Source organism: Salmo salar, chromosome ssa17 (genome assembly GCF_905237065.1).
Source record: "Salmo salar chromosome ssa17, Ssal_v3.1, whole genome shotgun sequence".
In the NCBI taxonomy this organism is placed as follows: domain Eukaryota; kingdom Metazoa; phylum Chordata; class Actinopteri; order Salmoniformes; family Salmonidae; genus Salmo; species Salmo salar.
In genome coordinates this window covers 9,125,007-9,140,791 of record NC_059458.1, presented here as the reverse complement: position 1 = coordinate 9,140,791, position 15,785 = coordinate 9,125,007, and the positions used below count along the sequence as shown (strand labels likewise).

The window sequence follows — 15,785 nt, the reverse complement described above, 5'->3', positions numbered from 1 at the left end:
GGATATGTGTTTTACTTTTCTTCATGCTCCTCTATAAAACAACTTGTCAGATCGTGCATTGAAGAATGATGTATTCCTGTCCTGGCTTTTCATAATACAATTGCAGGTATGGTTATATTGTCTAAAAATTACTATTATACAGTCTTTGTATTGAAGTTTGCTCATTATTTTATTCTAAACATTATTGCTTTATCTATAAATGTGATTGTGTGGGTCCGTGAAAACAGAAAGAACAACTTGTCAGATAGTTTAGGAATACATCAGTATTCAATGCACCAACTTTTCATAATACCATTGCAGATCTACATAAAATCCCAAAAAGACAGCCATGGTGTCGCTCTTCATTTCTTGGTTCTTCTGTGGTACATATAAAGACCGGCACAATGAGGCCAATGGTGATTTTAAAACAGTTAGAGTTAAATGGTTGTGAGAGGAGATAACGGAGGATGGATCAACAACATTTAGGTTAATATTATGGAGTAACTTCAATGACAGAGTGAAAAGAAGGAAGCCTGTTCAGAATACAAATATTCCAAACCATGCATCCTGTTTGTAACAAGTCACTTAAGTAATACTGGAAAAATGGTTGTTTGTGGCAAATCCAACACAACACATCACCGAGTACCACTCTTCATATTTTCAAGCATGTGGTGGCTGCATCATGTTATGGGTATGCTTTTCATCGGCAAGGACTAGAGGTTTTTGGGGGGATAAAAATAAATGGAATACATCTTCCAACAGATACTGGGAGATTAATTCTAATTTCAGCAGGACATTAACCTAATACACAAGGCCAAAACTGGAGTTGCTTACCAAGACGACATTGAATGTTCATGAGTGGCCTAGTTACAGTTTTGAGTTATATTGGCTTGAAAATCTATGGAAAGACATGAAAATGGCTGTCTTGCAAAGATCAACAATCAACTTGACAGAGTTTGATGAATTTTAAAAAGAATAATGGGTAAATATTGTACAATCCAGGCAAAGCTCTTAAGAGTTATCCATAAAGACAAACAGCTGAGATCGCCACCAAAGGTGCTTCTACAAAGTATTGACTCAGGGGTGTGAATACGTATGTAACGGAGTTATTTCTGTATTTCATTTTCAATAAATTGGCAAAAAGCATGTTTTCACGTAGCCATTATGGGGTATAATGTGTAGACGGGTGAGTAAAAAAAAAAAAAAAATGTTTAATCCATTCTGAATTCAGGCTATAACACAACAAAATGTGAAATAAGTTAAGGGGTATGAATTCTTTCTGAAGGCACAGTATCGTATCATGATAATATCATATCGAGAGGTCCCTGGCAATTCCCAGCCTTACCAAATACCAGCTCAGTCATGAAAAGTACCAATGCTTTGGGTATGTGAAGAGGCTGAGTACACATAATTTGGGCCGAGTTCTCCTTCACCTGACTTGACCAGGAAAACCTCTACCTTGGTGATCAGAGTTTAACTACAGATCAGTTAAATGTCTCTCTTCAATGCTCCCACTTTAAGAAGCAAATCCTAACACACACTTTTAAGTAGAATTTTCAGAGGTCCCGCCCCATACAGATAAACATCTTCGACCTCTGACCCTAGAGCAGACGTTCATGGGAGATCATGGCCCAGAAGAGAGGGCAGTAGATTGTTCAGTCTTCTCTGTCTTTGTCACAATGTTTAGTTTAATGATAATCCATTGAGGAGTATGTATCCTAATGGACTGCTAATTCAGTTTGTAATCTGTAATAGAAAAATAATCTCGAAAAAAAAACTCACTCTTCAAAATGGCTAAACAAAGGGATAGCCACAAATGAAATAACCATTCCCATTTGGCTGCATGCAGTCCTGTGTGTGAGTGTGCGCGTGTCTGTGTGTGGCATGTCTGTGTATGCGCCCAGAGTGATCTTGTCTCGTCAGATCAATAGAACCCTCCTGCCCAGGGTGCTCATGGGACGCAGTGATAAGGACTGTCTTCCCCTCTCGCCGACAGGAGTACGTGTGTGTGTCGACGGGAGTGTGCTGACACCAGTGTGTGCTCAGTGCAGTACAGCGATCGATGCAGGTCTAATCATCCAACTGGGACTCTGGTGGGGCTCAATCACACTGTTAAAACAACCAGGTTCCAACCCTGTCCTCTACCTGCTCGACAGTGCTATAGCACATCCACACACACGTCAAATTGTACCACTAAACAACACCCAGTGTTATGACTGGGGCCAGAAGTATTTCCTCACCACAGAGCCTAGCGAAGGAACTACTGCTGTCTGCCGCTATCTCGCTTTCCAAACAAGGTACATGAATTGAGGAGTAAACTGAAGTGAAAAATGTACTCACCACAGGAAAAAACTATGACCAGAAAAAAACTCTGTGCCCTGGTTATGGCGCATAAGTAGGACATCATGACCGATCATAAAACAAGACCATGGACACTGAACAAAAACATAAATGCAACATGTAAAGTGTTGATCCCATGTTTCATGAGCTGAAATGAAAGATCCCAGAAATGTTTCCTAAGCACGAAAAGCTTATTTCTCTCACATTCTGGGCACAAATTTGTTTACATCCCTGTTAGTGAGCATTTCTCCATTGCCAAGATAATCCATCCACCTGACAGGTGTGGCATGTCAAGAAGCTGATTAAACAGCATGATCATTACACAGGGGCACCTTGAACTGGGGACAATAGAAGGCCACTCTAAAACGTGCAATTTTGTCACACAACACAATGCCACAGATGTCTCATGTTTTGAGGGAGCGTGACGCCGGAAGGGTGGGCTGTCGTTCTACGGGCTCCTAATCAACTGTGCTATTTTATTCGTTTTTTTGCGTTGTTTGAAACTCATTTTGTACATAATGTTGCTGCTACCGACTCTTATGACCGAAAAAAACTTCTGGACATCAGAACAGCGATTACTCACCTCGAACTGGATGATTTTTCCGAATAAGACGTAAAATACATATTGCTTTGTCAAGACAAGGCCCAAACCCGTCATCAGCGTGAAGAAAAGACAGAGAAAAGGGAGGAAGAATACCCTCGATATTACTGGCCAACGTGCAATCATTGGAAAACAAACTGGACAATCTACAATCAAGACTATCCTACCAACGGGACATTGTAAAATGTAATATCTTATGTTTCACCGAGACTTGGCTGAACGACGACACGGATAATATAGGGCTGGCTGGCTTCTCCGTGTTTCGGGAAGACATAACAGCTACGTCTGGTAAGACGAGGGGCGGGGGTGTGTGTGTATTTGTCAACTGCTGGTGCGTAATGTCTAATATTAAAGAAGTCTGAAGGTATTGCTCACCTGAGGTAGAATACCTCATGATTAGCTGTAGATCACAATATCTACCAAGAGAGCTCTCATCTATATAATTCGTAGCCGTCTATTTACCACCACAAACCGATGCCGGCACTAAGACCGCACTCAACGACCTGCACAAGGCCGTAAGCAAACAAGAAAATGCTCACCCAGAAGCGGCCGGGGCCTTTAATGCAGGCAAACTTAAAACCGTTTTACCTTATTCTACCAGCATGTCACATGTGCAACCAGAGGAGAAAAAACTCCAGACCACCTTTACTCCAAACACAGAGAGAAATATAAAGCTCTCCCCCACCCTCCATTTGGCAAATACAACCATAATTCTATCCTCCTGATTCCTGCTTACAAGCAAAAATTTAAGCAGGAAGTACCAGTGACTCACTCAATACGGAAGTGGTCAGATGACGCGGATGCTAAGCTACCGGACTGTTTTGCTAGCACAGACTGGAATATGTTCCGGGATTCATCGAATGGCATTGAGGAGTATACCACCTCAGTCACTGGCTTCATCAATAAGTGCATCGACGATGTCGTTGTCACAACATTAACCTGTTGGGGGTAGGGGGCAGTATTTACACGGCCGGATAAAAAACGTACCCGATTTAATCTGGTTATTACTACTGCCCAGAAACTAGAATATGCATATAATTATTGGCTTTGGATAGAAAACACCCTAAAGTTTCTAAAACTGTTTGAATGGTGTCTGTGAGTATAACAGAACTCATATGGCAGGCAAAAACCTGAGAAGATTCTGTACAGGAAGTGCCCTCGCTGACCATTCCTTGAGCTTCTTGACACTGTTTATTGAAGACTGAGGATCTTTGCTGTAACGTGACACTTCCTACGGCTCCCATAGGCTCTCAGAAGGAGGGAAAAAGCTGAATGATGTAATTCCAGCCCCAGGCTGAAACACATTAGCGCTTTTGGCAAGTGGCCGATCAGAGGACAATGGCCTTAGGCGCGTGCACGAGTCGACCCCATGTTTTATTTTCTTTCGTCTTTTTACCTAAACGCAGATTCCCGGTCGGAATATTATCGCTTTTTTAAGAGAAAAATTGCATAAAAATTTATTTTAAACAGCGGTTGACATGCTTCGAAGTACGGTAATGCAATATTTAGAATTTTTTTGTCACGAAATGCGTCGTGCTCGTCACCCTTCTTTACCATTCGGATAGTGTCTTGAACGCACGAACAAAACGCCGCTATTTGGATATAACTATGGATTATTTTGAACCAAAACAACATTTGTTATTGAAGTAGAAGTCCTGGGAGTGCATTCTGACGAAGAACACCAAAGGTAATAACATTTTTCTTATAGTAAATCTGACTTTGGTGAGTGCTAAACTTGCTGGGTGTCTAAATAGCTAGCCCTGTGATGCCGGGCTATCTACTGAGAATATTGCAAAATGTGCTTTCACCGAAAAGCTATTTTAAAATCGGACATATCAAGTGCATAGAGGAGTTCTGTATCTATAATTCTTAAAATAATTGTTATGCTTTTTGTGAACGTTTATCGTGAGTAATTTAGTACATTTTTTTGTAAATTCACCGGAAGTTTGCGGGGGGTATGCTAGTTCTGAACGTCACATGCGAATGTAAAAAGCTGTTTTTTGATATAAATATGAACTTGATTGAACAAAACATGCATGTATTGTATAACATAATGTCCTAGGTGTGTCATCTGAAGAAGATCAAAGGTTAGTGCTGCATTTAGCTGTGGTTTGGATTTATGTGACATTATATGCTAGCTTGAAAAATGGGTGTCTGATTATTTCTGGCTGGGTACTCTGCTGACATAATTGAATGTTTTGCTTTCGTTGTAAAGCCTTTTTGAAATCGGACAGTGTGGTTAGATTAACGAGAGTCTTGTCTTTAAAATGCTGTAAAATAGTCATATGTTTGAGAAATTGAAGTAATAGCATTTCTAAGGTATTTGAATAATGCGCCACAGGATTCCACTGGCTGTTACGTAGGTGGGACGATTTCGTCCCGCCGACCCTAGAGAGGTTAACCGTACGTACATTTCCCAAAAAAGAAGCTATGGATTACAAGCAACATCTGCACCGAGCTAAAGGCTAGAGCTGCCGCTTTCAAGGTGCGAGACACTAAGCCAGACGCTTATAAGAACACCATCAAACAGGAAAAGCATCAATACAGGACTAAGATTGAATCCTACTACACCGGCTCTGACACTCATCGGATGTGGCAGGACTTAAACTATTACGGACTACAGTTGCGAGCTGCACAGTGACACGAGCCTATAAGGACGAACGAAATGCCTTTAATGCTCACTTCGAGGCAAGCAACACTGAAGCATGCATTAGAGCACCAGCTGTTCCGGACGACTGTGTGATCACGCTCTCCGTAGCCAATGTGAACAAGACCTTTAAACAGGGCAACATTCACAAAGCCGCGGGGCCAGACGGATTACCAGAACATGTACTGAAAGCATGCGTTGCCATACTGGCAAGAGTCCTCACTGACATTTTCAACCTCTCCCTGGCCGAGTCTGTAATACCTAAATGTTTCAAACAGACCACCATAGTCCCTGTGTCCAAGGAAGCGAAGGTAACCTGCCTAAATGATTACCGCCCCGGTAGCCATGACGGCTGGTCATGTCTCACAACACCATCATGCCAGAAACCCTAGACCCATTCCAATTTGCACACCGCCCCAACAGATCCACAGATGATGCATTCTATTGCACTCCACACGGCCCTTTCCCACCTGGACAAAAGGAACACCTATGTGAGAATGCTGTTCATTGACTACAGCTCAGCGTTCAACACCATAGTGCCCACGAAGCTCATCACTAATTGGATCCTGGACTTCCTGACGGGCCGCCCCCAGGTGGTAAGGGTAGGTAACAACACATCTGCCACGCTTATCCTCAACACTGGGGCCCCTCAGGGGTGCGTGCTTATTCCCCTCCTGTGTTTCCTGTTCACCCACGACTGCGTGGCCAAGCACGACTCCATCATTAAGTTTGCTGAGGACACAACAGTGATCACCGACAACGATGAGGCAGCCTATAGGGAGGAGGTGAGAGACTCGGCAGTGTGGTGCCAGGACAACAACCTCTTGCTCAATTATTTAGTAAATATTTTATTAACTCTATTTATTTAACTGCATTGTTGGTTAAGGGCTTGAAAGTAAGCATTTCACGGTAAGGTCCAAACCTGTGGTATTCGGCGCATGTGACAAATACAATCTGATTTTATTTTAATTAGCATGCTGACTGCAGGAATGTCCACCAGAGCGGTTGCCAGAGAATTTTATATTAATTTCACCATCGTAAGCCACCTCCGACGTCGTTTTAGAGAATTTCCCAGTACGTCCAACCGGCCTCACAACCGCAGACCATGTGTAACCACGCCAGCCCAGGGCCTCCACATTCGGCTTCTTCACCTGCGGGACTGTCTGAGACCAGCCACCCGGACAACTGATGAAACTGTGGGTTTGCACAAACGAAGGATTTCTGCACAAAGGGAAGCTCGTCTGCGTGCTCGTGACCCTCGCCAGGGTCTTGACCTGACTGCAGTTCAGCATCGTAATCGTCTTCAGTGGGCAAATGCTCACCTTCGATGGCCACTGGCACACTCGAGAAGTGTTCTCTTCACGGATGAATGCCGGTTTCAACTGTACCTGGCAGATGGCAAACAGCGTGTATGGCGTTGTGTGGGCGAGCGGTTCGCTGATGTCAACGTTGTGAACAGAATGCCACATGGTGGCGGTGGGGTTATGGTATATTGCATGTTGAATTTATATTTTTGTTGAGTGTAACACTGTGTAGGCGAAGTAGCCTAACACATGAATATATAACGAGTGGGACATACTTATATTGCACATAGCTAGTAGAATGGCTACTGGTAGAACTACTGACTTCAGTCCAGATTTCTGTGTGTTCTGCCCCTCTCTCTCTCCCCACAACGCCGGCCACCAGCTGCATGTGATACGATATGCAGCTAACAGCCAATCTGCTTAACTTAAGTGATAAAGAAAACAAAAAAAGGTCCCTGTGCACACATACAGAGTGGTCCCTGCCAGACAGTCATAGCAGTGGCTGGATGATCGGGTTTAGGCTGAGCCTGTTTAAGTGAATTCTCCACCCAGGCTTTTGTTAGTAGGTGGAGATGACAAAAGCAGCCTTATTGAATTAGTCTCAGTCTATGTGGGGGAGCTCCACAGGGTCACGTCCTAACTTGGTTAGTAAGGGGTTGAGGGGTGGCAGGAAGGGGTCCTAAAAGGTTTTAAAAAAAGGGTTAAAAAGAGAGGCATTGAAAAAAGTGTTCATGCTCAGCTGGACCCTGGGCATGCTAACAGGCTACAGTGCTAATCCAGTTAGTGGCCGAGCTCCATCTCAGAGTGCTGGAGGAGTTAGCGAGGAGCTGTGCCCCAGAACAGCAGGGGTTAGGGGGGACGCGGTGAGAGGGATGGGGGGGCTGGGTCAGTGACTTGCAGGTAGTGAATGGTGTGGTAGGGGGTGGCAGAAAGAAGACGGACGAGGGGGTCAGAGGGGCTGGCACTCTGCTCTGGGTCATGGAACATCTAAAGGATGGTGGGAGAGGAGGAGAGACTGAAAAAAAGTGGGAGTAGGAAGAGAGAAAAGGGGACGAAGGAAAGCATAGAATATGAGGAGAAAGGGGGGGATAGGGAAAGGAGAAGAGAGAAGTAGGGGAGGCAGGGAAACGTGGAGTAGGGAAAAGTGTGAGAGGTTACGTTTTTTCTGTAACGGTACACCTTGGCCTAGATGTTTACATTAAAGGACATGACTTATCCCAAAGAATGCCAGAGCCGCACTTAAATCCTCTTTCACAGGCAGTGAATTAAAAGCTGAGCTTCTCTTTACATAGCAGTTTCAAATTATGTGAGGTTGTTAAATGAACATGCAAGCAAGTATGCGTAGTCATGCAACCACTCACCTATAACTGCACACGTATACTCACAAACGTACATTGTCGCGCCATCTCATACACACTCATACTCGTTCACATTCTCCCACACACACACACACACACAGAGAGAGCCCCAATGTTTTTCCCATCTAATGAGTGTGTGTGTGTGCGCGTGTGCCTGCATTCAGCCTGGCCTTGGCAGTCAGCTAAAGTGAAACCCACCCGGGGAGCATGGAGAGCCCTGGGAAACGTAGTGTTTGTTTAACCCTGGAGAGCCTCCAAAAAGGGCTCAGCTGTCTAGGAGGGCCCCAAGCTGGGATATACAGGGAGAGCCTCTGGCTCAACAGCCATACTTCGCTGTCGGATGCTCATATTTGTCACACAGCCAGTGAAACAACATATGACAAAACATGACATGTGGGTAGTGTCCAGATACCCCAGCGGCCTACTATTTAGGATGCAACTATGGGTATGTGCAATGTATAATATGTGAAATTGAGTATGCTATAAATGCCAGAACGTTACACTCATTCATTCATTTAGTACGAATCCACTGCATGCTATGGAGGAAGAGAATCTACTAAACAATTTAGAAAAAGATGACATTCTCAGTGTGTGTGAGCCTACAATGTTGATATTTGTTACTTACAGCATACATTTTTACTAAACAGTACGCTCTTAATAGTATGTAGTTTGATTAGTGCAGATTATGTAGTTTTAGTAAGGAGTAGGCAAGACAAACTTTGGACACGGCCGTGGTGTTTCCCCGACTAATAGGCTAGGGCTGAGCAACACTACTAACTAATACAAGGAACACGTAAAACCAGGGGAGCAACTTTGGTTTTAGAAGTGGGGGGACATAATTCTTATACATACATTTTGTTATGAAGTCGGACAAACACTCCAAACAGACTACCAGACTGCTCGGATGCATCTGCATGGTCCTAAAGCTCACCGTTGCTTTGTTTTGTATCGCATTCCAATGATAAAACTGGGGGGAAGGGGACAAAAATGCCATTTCAGAATGTGGGGGGGACGTTCCCCCCCATCCCCAGTGAAAGTTGCGCCCCTGCATATATAATATATATTTTTTAATGAATTACTATGTTACCACCCAACAGTGTTACTATCCTATATCAATAGTTGAAGTGGACTGAAATACTGTATGTGCCAGTACACATTTTGACTGCAGTTAGTCTTTATATTTAGGTGCCGGTACTCAAGCAGTTGAACATTTGAGTTGTGTACTGGCCCAATTCAAACACTGTCCGACACCAACACCAAATCATGGGTGTAATTTTAGTGTTCATGCCATAGCCCTGAACTTCAAATCAGTTAGTGGTGCTGTACTGTGGTACGTACTGGCCTTGAGGGTGTAGGCGTTGACCTCTATCTCTCCTCCTCTTGGTGGCTGAAAGTAGGGGGGCTGGCGTTCGTAGGGGTCAGGATCGGAGTAAGGGCTGGGGCTGGAGTGGCCCGTGGAGCCTCCGCCGCTGCCCGCTGGGCTCACTGTCGCCCCCCTCTGGAGCTCCTGTGCTTCGAACACTGCCACCAGCTGAAATACAAGCACATAGGCACAACAGGACTGGAATCATACAGGAGTAGAAACAATAGGGCGGTATGGTAGCTTAGCGGTTCGAGTGCTGGGCCAGTAACTGAAAGGTCGACAAGGTAAAAAAAAATAAAACTCTGTTGATATGCCCTTAATCCTAACTTGCTCCAGGGGTATTACTATGGCTGACCCTGTAAAACAACACATTTCACTGCACCTAGCCATTGTATGTGACAATAAAACATGTATTTTCCTCATTTAAATACAATATTATCATGCTGTAATAGAGACATACTGTACACCAACCAGACACAGAGGCAAATGGCCCATTTTCAAATGGGTGGCAAGTCAAACCTGAGTGAGCGGGTGTCAGAATGTGTGAAAGCGTTCAGACCGTTAACAAAGACAGAGTGCTTACCAACAGACAGAGGGACAACCTGGCCTAGTTAGACCCTTTTATGGATGTAGTGGTGTCACAACAGTAAACGCTCATGTTCATGCTCTTTGCACATACAGCTGCAATTCATCTCTGTGGGAAGCAAACGGGTGGGAAATGCATTTAACATTAGCATAAGCCTGACAGACAGACACCGTCTCCCGCTTCCTCACACACGTACGCATACGCAAACGCACAAACAGACTTATCTACCAAACAGTAGGGAGAGGGCTGTGCATTCTCTAGGCCAGGAGGAGTATGTGGTGCTCCACAAATACCATCAATCAACAGCGTGAGGGATGGCGAGCGAGCGGAGAGAGCGAGAGAGAGAATGTGTGTGTGAATGCCAGCCAAACTCTACTGTTACTCCCCTCCCACATAATGTGATTTATAGGGATCAGAATGGCTCTATCGCTCTCTGTCAACCCAAGCCGGTGCGTGAGTGCATACCAACAAGAGCAGCATACGAATGTGATCTGTGCGTTCAAAAATAATAATACTACATTGAAGTTAGGACTAGCTTGTCTTATCATGGCAGCAAAATGCATTCCATGAAGCCAGTTCAGAAAACCCAGTTAGAAAACCCAGTTAGAAAACCCAGTTAGCCATACAAAATCAGAAACATACATATGCACAGTGTGTGTCTGTTTGTCTGTGTGTGTGTGTGTGTGTTCCCATGTGTTAATCGCTATTGGTTAACTGTGTTCACTAAAACAAACAAACACAAACAAACACAGTCCAGCAGTAGTAAGATTTGAGTTGTGTACGCATCGGAATAAATAGTCAAATGAAATATGACAGGAGAATCAGAACCTGTCAAACACAATGACACAGTTGCCTCCACGAGCTGGATGGAGACAGGGATGGAGAACAGAGGGTGAAGAGAGAGAAAATGACAGACAGACAGACAGACAGCAGATTAGAGGGTAGCGCTCCTCCAATACGCTGCCGTGAATTTGTCGCTTGACAAATTAGCACTGTGGCGTGACGCTCTGATTAAACAGTGCTAGCACAGGAAATGACCACTTAATGAAAGAGAACGACAATCAGAACAGGGGGAAGAAGAAAACAAGAAAGACAGAGAGGAAGAACACTGGGACACAAATGAATGAAGAAAGACAGAGAGGAAGAACACTGGGACACAAATGAATGAAGAAAGAGAGAGCCAGAGATGAATAGGAGGGAGGTGTGTGTACGCGCCACACACACACACACACACACACACACACACACACACACACACACACACGCATGAGAAAGAGAGAGAGAGCGAGACAGAGCGAGAGGGAGTGAGTGAGAGAAAATGAGTGAGAAAGAGGAAGAGAATCACAGAGAAAGAGAGAGAGGGGGTGTTTTTCTAAATCATCTGCACCCATAACTGGGGGGGGCGAGAAAACAATAAGCAATAACACGGTGGGTAGAAATAAATCATACATCACCGTGTGAATGTCACGCTTCTCAACTCTCCCTTTCTGCCATGATTCAATATCCTGACACCTCCACGCCCCAAACCAGAGGAAATTGGCCGCATCAAAGCATCAGCCGGAGGGAGGGAGGGGCCAGCAGAGAAAAGCATATCCACTATGTGATTGATGGGTGCCTCTGTCCCTTCCGTTCTCCTTCTCTCTTCCCTGCTCTTTTCCTCCTCTACCGCTTTCTAAATCAGATGACTTTGTCCCTCAGAGAGGATGAGAGAGTTGACTCATGTGGATGTGATGAGGTGAGAGATTCAGAGAAACCCCACAGTGTCACGAACAGCTCAAAAACAAGCACCTGTAGAGAGCGAGAGCCATCTCTACTCCTTGATACACACATCCTCAGTGTCACACACACAGCTCTCCTCAATTAGTCTTGCCTCGGGACACTAGCACCGAGGATAGCCTAGAGTAGCATGTAAATTGGTAGTAGAGGGCAATACAGGTTGTCTAGCCAATAGCCGTGTGTGTGTGTGTGTGTGTGTGTGTGTGTGTGTGTGTGTGTGTGTGTGTGTGTGTGTGTGTGTGTACACACACGTGCAAGCTTACTGTTTATCTAACCCTATCGCTCAGCTCAGCTGATGAGTCAAACATGCAGGCAGTCAGTGCAAATTTTCATGGAAGCTTTTAACTAAAATGCTAACGAGTGTACTAATTGCAAAGACGGGCAAATCCAGCTCATGAAGTTACACAAGTATAGCTATAGCTAGAACGTGGACATTTACAAGCGAAAGTGAAAGATGACAAAATTGTGACGCATGCTTGTCTGATGGAAGAACATTAACATTGACGGGGCTGCAGTGGAGCGGGTCGAGAGTTTCCACGTCACCAACCAACTATCATTGTCCAAACACACCAAGACAGTTGTGAAGTGTGCACAACAACACATTTTCCCCCTTAGGAGACTGAAAAGATGTGGCATGGGTCCCCAGATCCTCAAAAAGTTATACAGCTGCACCATCGAGAGCATCCTGACCGGTTGTGTCACCACCTGGTATGGCAACTGCTCGGCCTCTGACCGCAAGGCACTACAGAGGGTAGTGCGTACGGTCCAGTACATCACTGGGGCCAAGCTTCCTGCCACCCAGGAGCTATATAATAGGCGGTGTCAGAGGAAGGTCCATAAAATTGTCAGAGACTCCAGCCACCCAAGTCATAGACTGTTCTCTCTGCTACCGCACGGTAAGCGGTACCGGAGTGCCAAGTCTAGGACCAAAAGGCTCCTTAACAGCGTCAACCCCCAAGCCATAAGACTGCTGAACAATTAATCAAATGGCCACCGGACTATTTACAATGACACACACACTCTTACATTGACACACACACTCCTTTTGTTTTGTACACTGCTGCTACTCGCTGTTTATTATCTATGCATAGTCACTTCACCCCTACCTACACTTACATATTACCTCGACTAACCTGTACCCCCTCACACTGACTCGGTACTGGTGCCCCCTGTATATAGCCTCGTTATTGTATTGTGTTACTTTTTATTATTTATTTGGTAAATATTTTCTTAACTCTTCTTGAACTGCACTGTTGGTTAAGGGCTTGTAAGTAAGCATTTCATGTTAAGGTCCACACTTGTTGTATTCGGTACATGTGACAAATAAAGTTTGATTTGATGTGTCCACGGAGCAGAGAGGAGAAGAATGGAGAGGGAGAAAACACTAGTGGGAAGCACAGGGACAAAATGGCAGCTGTACAGATCATTCTCAAACACAGCAGAAAGCTAACACCCCATCTCCATATTAATTCAGCCACTTACTTAGCTAACTAACGAAAACCCAGCTGGAGAGCACAACACATCTTAGACAGTTAGAAGATATCTGATAGCAAACATTTAGTAGTGAGTTGCATACAAGTGTAAGTTCATCACCTGTGCGACGCACAGCAGAGAGAGACTCAGCGATAGATACAGAACGCAGCGGAGTCAGCTGCGCCCGCGTTCTCCCATTGTGCTCTTTACAACCAACACTTGACTGGCTGCTGTTCTGGGGAACTACGGTAAGCTTCATCATGAAAAATGATGTGACAGGCAAAATGAAGAACGCTGTCTGCTTTATCTCCTAACGCATTGGACAAGTTGACTGTAGGTATTTACTTAAAAAGTAGCTACAAATATTACAATGTGTTCAAATACTTTAACAAAATAGTTTGAACGGTATCGACGGTATATGTAAACACCATCCAGTGTGCATTTCTAAATACCCCGGTATACGGTATACCGCCCGACTCTGACAGGTGACATGCGGTGTCAACCATACCATGCCATCTCAACCTAAATATATACAATTCTCTGAATCAGTGGGTCTCACTATCCCGATTCTCCACCCTTTACCCCAAGTGTGGACAGGCACACTTCCCATCATGTATTTAAAACCATTGGATTGGTGAATCATTAGCTGGAAGGAGTTTCCACTATTGTTAAATTCAGTCTCGAGGTTCACATATAGGAGCAGCTGGAAAACATGCTTGCGCACACACCCTACATGGGAACAGACGAACAGTGCCACCTAGCTCGAAGCAACAGCAACTACAGCTCAGCGTCTTTCAAACATATCACACACACACACACACACACAGTAGCAACCACTGCACCACAATACCCTACACCTGCCCCTCCCCACATACATAGTTAATCTCTCTCCAACCATTCCTTCTCTTCTCTCCATCCCCTCCGTTGGTGTGTGCCACATCTCTATGGGGCTGCTGTGCTTTTGTCTGCCTGTCATGTATCTTAAGAGTCTACCTCTCTCTCTCTCTCCCTATTTTCCCCCCCCCTCTCCTTTGAAACTCCTAGCATGCGTAATGCGGAAGCGAGGCGCGGGCTGCATCCTGATGGTAATACAGTTATCCAATCATCTCGGTCTCCCTCTACCCCCCCACGCACAAACTGCCAGGGAACTGTTCAGCTTAAAGCGTGGGGGGCCTTCTCTTAAATATAGGGCCTACTCTAAACCTCTGAAAGAAGTAGAATACCTTACACCTCTGTCAGCTTCCCAAATGGTACCATATTTCCTATGTACTACACTACTTTTGACCAGGACCCATACGGAATAGGGTGCCATTTGGTACACAGCCTTAGTCATAGGTTGAATCAGATGTCAAAACCTGATGGAAGACGTTTTTCAGATACTGAAATGCCTGCGGAATCACGTGTCAAAATAGTGAAAAATAGGACGAAGGGAAAAGTGCTGGGCCCTTAAAATGCATCCTTCCTTCCTCCTTTCCTTGAAGCAATCACTGATCTGACATTTCTGGATTGGTGAAAGGCTACTTACTGTATATGATAGAATCGTTCCTAACCCTACACTAATCAAGTCATCAAGGAAGGGAGGAAGAAAGAATGCATTTGAGCATTGCCCAATTGGAATTTGTAGTCCAGTGTCAGGTGACTCTGGTGCTGAGGGTGTGATGAATGGAAGAAGACTCATGACATCAGTAGGCAGGTTATCATTTCATGCGGTGCAATGCTAAAAGTACATGCATACCCAAATGTACTCTAATGATGCAATGCTTTATGCGTCTGTGCAAACACATGCTCAGTCTAAACAGTGCTGTTAAAACAAGTAGGAAATTGGACCGATTACCATCTAGACTCCCCTAATCGTATGTCTACTTCCTTGTGTATCTGTAACATACATCCAGATGTTAAATAAATAAAGTAAAACTTTTATAAAGTTTTATTTACAATGATGGCCTACTTGTAAAGCTCCCCGGCCAAACCCTCCCCTAACTCGGAAGGCCCTATGGCACTCCCGATCATGGCCGGTTGTGATACGGCCCGGGATCGAACCCGGGTCTGCCGTGACGCCTACTAGCAACGCAGTGCCTAATACCGCTACTCGGGAGCCCTCCTTGAAACACACAGCTGGGTTTCAGCATACCCCAATCTCGCAGAAATGCATGCACACACAGTACAAAACGCACACACATACACTCCTAAACACACAGACATGGCTGTGAGCATCAGCCAACCCAACTCTCACTCTCCATGAATAACGACAGACACACCCCTACTACATGGCCTTGGGGAGGCCTGGTTACCAACAGAGACAAAACAGCCAATAGGGAGGAATTGAGAGCCTGGCGGAGTGGTGCACCAGAAAGCATT

The 15,785-nt window shown here is 44.8% G+C and overlaps 1 protein-coding gene across 2 annotated transcripts in view; it reads right to left on the bottom strand.

Moving 5' to 3' along the window:
- The window catches only part of LOC106575104 (partitioning defective 3 homolog B), a 188,408-nt gene that overhangs the window by 129,897 nt on the left and 42,726 nt on the right, over window positions 1-15,785 (bottom strand). Inside the window, exons 1-2 of one of the 2 annotated variants that reach the window (XM_045698766.1) lie at window positions 11,628-11,647; window positions 9,568-9,760 (exon numbers count right to left, since the gene is read on the bottom strand). Coding sequence is in view for 1 of the 2 variants with exons in the window: in XM_014151297.2 (XP_014006772.2) it covers window positions 9,568-9,760 (193 nt within the window). In the remaining variant the exon portion in view is untranslated. Of the gene's footprint in view, window positions 1-9,567; window positions 9,761-11,627; window positions 11,648-15,785 lie in introns of those variants that run through there. The other variant, XM_014151297.2, reaches the window with a different exon arrangement.